General features: G+C 39.1%; 1 protein-coding gene across 1 annotated transcript; it reads left to right on the plus strand.

Annotated features, from left to right (window-relative positions):
- Positions 1-1,229: 1,229 nt before the first annotated feature.
- On the plus strand, positions 1,230-4,733 carry SARC_00250 (hypothetical protein; the record flags this gene model as incomplete). Its single annotated transcript, XM_014306046.1, has 4 exons — positions 1,230-1,300; positions 2,140-2,308; positions 3,609-3,709; positions 4,566-4,733. The coding sequence occupies exons 1-4, from the start codon at positions 1,262-1,264 to the stop codon at positions 4,731-4,733; spliced, it is 477 nt and encodes a 158-aa protein (XP_014161521.1). The 5' UTR covers positions 1,230-1,261.
- Between the last annotated feature and the right edge of the window lie 361 nt (positions 4,734-5,094).

The raw sequence follows: 5,094 nt of genomic DNA on the forward strand, positions 1-5,094 counted from the left end.
GTGTGTGTGTGTGTGTGTGTGTGTGTGTACATATTTATATACATATATATGTATATATGTATATGTCTTGTATGTACATGATTATATTAAATACAGGTGGATTTTTATATTTTCATCATGTGCAATTGTTGGGTATATTGATTTTTAGAAACCATGATCTAACTATCGCAGCTCTACTTTAATCCAATGCACTACCAAAATTAATACTATTAATGTTCTGTGAAAGTCTTTCGCTGATAATTTATCTTGCACCTGACTGAATTTCTTATCTTCAGAATTTGTACGCGGGCCAGACCGCCGACTTGCTTTGGGATCTCGAATCAGATGATCGTATGTTTAATAGGATTGCATGTGTTTAATAGGGTTGCATATGTTTAATATGATCGTATGTTTAAAATGATTGCATTTGTTGAATATGATAGTGTGTTTAATATGATCGCATATGTCTAATAAGATTGCATACGTTCACTACACTGATCGCAAATCCAATGTAAATACATATATTCAACACAAAACATCAGTTGTACACACCCTATATAAATACATCTTCCCAGCCAAATCCCGTACGTGCGATAATTTCAGTGGACGTGTCGAATAAAGTACATGTTTGCATCGTATGTGCGCGTGTATGGCATAGAATTTGTCTTGTGTATATACATATATATATATATGTGTGTGTGTGTGTGTATATATATATGTATATATGTATATATACATATACATACATACATATATATATATATATATATATATATATGCGTGTGTGTGTGAGTATAGTTATCGATCACATGTGTACTCACAGGCCGTGTCGCTTGTGGTTCATTGTGCACCCTGTGCGTGAGATTGTGTTTGGAGCATGCGTGTGTTGGAGCGTATTCGTACGTGTACGCCTATTGAGTGCTTTCGCACATGTTATTTGCACCTATTATCTGACAATACCCACCTATGAACATCGCGTTTGCTTTTGAACTCGTATTTTACGTTTTCATTTGACACACGCACGCGTGCGTTTACAATGACCTTCGAAGTACCAATCCGATTGTTGCCGTCGTATAAGATGTTCTGTACTCCAGCAGAAGCAGAGTTCTTGACTGGACACATGCCTGTGACCTTGCGTGGTCATTCATCTTTCGTCGTACTCGCCACACACGATGTAAGCCATCCGCAAAGCTGCACTGTCCACCTACAACTACATGTGGGCTGATGACTGGTATACCTATTCATTGCAGTTGCTGCGACGGGTGATGTGGTGCCGTGTACTATGAAGGTGGAGTTTGAATTGGCCGATGATGAATACAGGGTATGACCGCGTATGGTGTCACACGTCCAGGCACTACCATCGGCAGCACGAACTCGCACAGACACTGGTTGGGTTGGTGCCTATGATCCTACGCTAGCTATGTAACCTTTTGTTTATATAGTCAGGGTTTAGATGGGTTTAGGTGGTTTACGAGTTTAGAGGGGTTTAGGTGGTTTTAGAGGGGGTTAGGTGGTTCTAGAGGGGTTTAGGTGGCTTTATATGGGTTCAGAAGGGTTTTAGGTGGTTTTCGAGGGGTTTAGATGGGTGTAGGGTTGACTCCTATGTTCCTTTCGAAGTAGTCGGTTGTGTATCGGCTTTCCGTTCGTCTATTGTGAGGCTGATTGCTACGCCCATTCGACATGTCGTCATAGTGCACGACATCGCCTGGTGACGACTGTCAGAACAAATGAAGTACGGATTTGAGATGAATACAAGAATACGTACGTATTCTTATATCTTGATTGAGATGAATGTATGAATAAGTACTTGTTCTTAAATCTTGATTGAAATGAATATACGAATACGTACTTATTCTAGTATCTTGATTGAAATGAGTACAAGAATACGTACTTGTTCTAAAAGCTTGATTGAGATGAATGTATGAATAAGTACTTCTTCTTAAATCTTGATTGAGATGAATTTATGAATGAGTACTTATTCTTATATCTTGCTAAGATACTTACAAAAAAAGTACTCATTCTTAGAAGCATATAGATACCTATACCACCCAATGCAAACGTTCAGCGTATACCATAGTATGCCTACCGAAAGAGCTAGTGTTATATGAGCTCCTTCTTCTTTTGCACATTCTGACTCGTAGTATTACACGGCATTGACAGGTGACTGCGGCCAGGACTCTGCAGCACGTGTTTGAGATGAACATAGATATCTACAAACCCGAATACAAAAGCACCATACTCTTCAAGGGCATGGGCGAGTACGACGATGTGGAGAACGAGATCACTATCGGAGAATCGTCCGAGGCTGAAGTTTTGGTCACATATTTGGGTATGGTATTAAGGTGTTTAAATTGTGATGAGAGTTATGGCTTTGGTCGCTTGTCTGGGTATGGTATTAAGATGTTTATATTGTGATGAGAGTTATGGCTTTGGTCACTTATCTGGGTATGGTATTAGGGTGTTTATATTGTGATGAGAGTTATGGCTTTGGTCACTTGTCTGGGTATGGTATTAAGAAGGTTATATTGTGATGAGAGATATGGTTTGGGTCACTTATCTGGGTATGGTTTTAAGAAGGTTATATTTTGATGAGAGTTATGGTTTTGGTCACTTGTCTGGGTATGGTATTAAGATGTTTATATTGTGACGAGTGTTATGGCTTTGGTCACTTATCTGGGTATGGTATTAAGGTGTTTATATCGTGATGAAAGTTACGGTTTTGGTCGCTTGTCTGGGTATGGTATCGGAGTGTTCATGTTGTGATGATGGGCGATGCGATGCAACCAAGTGTATACCATAGACTATGAACCATATTCCGCATAGTATGGATGTGCCTCTACAAACACTTGGGCCCCTGATGATGCCTGTGCTTAATCCCGTACCCGGTACACCCTTGTGCCTGTGCACGGCTTTCCGGGGCCATAGGATGTCTGTCCATCTCACCTGAGGTCATGTGTATGTGTGGGTGGTTGGGATGTCAGCAGGACTCCATGGCAAACGCCTGGCTATTTAGTGTTCCATGAATGGCTCATATGTCCTCAGTGAACAAATCCCTGCGTTGCATATTAGGATGGCTGTGTATCATCCATCACGGACTAATCAGCGAGTGAGTGTGTCAGTGCTGGTAATGTATGGAGTGCAGGTCTAGATGAGTATAAGTTTCTTTGGATTGTATCGCACACGACGACTTGCATAGCATATCTGCACAGATATAGGAATGGATTTATAAACACGTAATGTGTAAGGGAGCCGGCTTGTATTAATAACAAATTACATAGTATATCAATACAGATATGGGGATGGATTTATAGACACTTAAAAAATTTGGGGGCGGGCTTGTATTAATAATAACTTACATAGTATATCGGTACAGATTTGGGGATGGATTTATAGACACTTAAACTGTATGGGGCTTGGCTTGTATTAATAATAACTTACATAGTATATCAATACAGATATGGGGATGGATTTATAGACCCTGAAACTGTATGGGGGCTGGCTTGTATTAATATTAACTTACATAGTGTATCAATACAGATATGGGGATGGATTTGTAGACACTTAAAACTGTATGGGGGCTGGCTTGTATTAATCATAACAAGAATAAACCTCTGTACTTGGCTGTGCAGGTGATAGTGATGAGGAGAGGACTGTTGTGGCCAATGTCGAGGTCAATCATCGCCATTGGATTGTGTCTGGGCACGACCAAAGGCGGCTCGCGCTCAGCAAAGTATGTGTGTGAAAGAGTGTGTATGTGTGTATACAGTAGCATGCCGTTTGTGTTTATACGGTATGATATTGTGTGCGCGTTACTTCTGTGTGTGTAAAGTATGGGTATGGGTGTAATATATGTCCTTGTATATATTGTATATTCTGTTGAGAGAGGTATGGGTGTAGTGTATGTCCTTGTACATATGGTATGTTCTGTTGTTTATGGTATGGGTGTAGTGTATGTCCTTGTACATATGGTATGTTCTGTTGTTTATGGTATGTCCTTGTACATATGGTATGTTCTGTTGTGTGATGTAGTGTATGTCCTTGTACATATATTATGTTCTGTTGTTCATTTATATATATATATAATATAATATATGAAAACCATCCCAATGAGCGATTACACTTCAATCCATTGTACGACAATTTTGATCATAGATCAATCCAGTTCAATTCAAATAATTACAATTTATTCCGATCCAATTAAAAGCTTATATCCCTCCAGTCTTGACTATTACAATACAGTTTAATCCATTTCACTCCAATTCAATCAGATTCAATCAGATTCAATCAGATTTCATATGTACATGCAAATTGTACACTCATCTAAATCATAATGTTGTGCCAGTCTGATGAATTTTTATCGCTTTAATCCAATGCAAATCAACTCATATCAAATCAACCAAGGCATCAATTCAATTCAACCCAACGCAATCCAAATCGAATCTATCCGATTTAAATTGAATTTGATTTAATGAGGTTACACCCTAATGTATATATACATCTAATATATATTTATATACTGTTCAAATCAACTTCTTCCAACGGAATTAATAACTATTTGTTTCAACTGACTATCGCATTTATTGCAGAACGAGCGACAGGGTCGGTTCGGCATTGTATTGATTCCGTTGTCGGTGGGACAGATATTTGTACCGCGGGTGGCTATGTACGAATCTGTTACCGAAGGCAATAGTTTAGTGCCATGCCAAGGTGTGTATGTGTTGTGTTATGTCGAGGTGTGCATGTGTTGGAAATGACGCATAAGTGGCGCGTATCTAAGTAACAGCTAGGCATGTACATCAAAATGTGAAACGTATAAGAGTATTCGTCGTGATATGCGTATTGATTATGGTGCTTTGGTGTGCGTATTGGCCGTATCCTTAGAAGGCAAGTGACGGGATGACTTGTATGTGCTACATCAGACACTCCTTTGCATAGCTCACCAAATGTAATGCTCGTATTTTAAGATGCAAGCTCTTATCTGCTGCTGTTTCCTTCCAACTTAATGCGATGTCAATATCAATTTTCCACCACCACTTCATTCTGAGTACTTTTATAGCATACTTGTTATCTAATTTAGAAAGAAAGGGTGACGTGATATATGTATGTGTATGTATA

The sequence above is a fragment of the Sphaeroforma arctica genome (assembly GCF_001186125.1).
Source record: "Sphaeroforma arctica JP610 unplaced genomic scaffold supercont1.7, whole genome shotgun sequence".
In the NCBI taxonomy this organism is placed as follows: Eukaryota; class Ichthyosporea; order Ichthyophonida; genus Sphaeroforma; species Sphaeroforma arctica.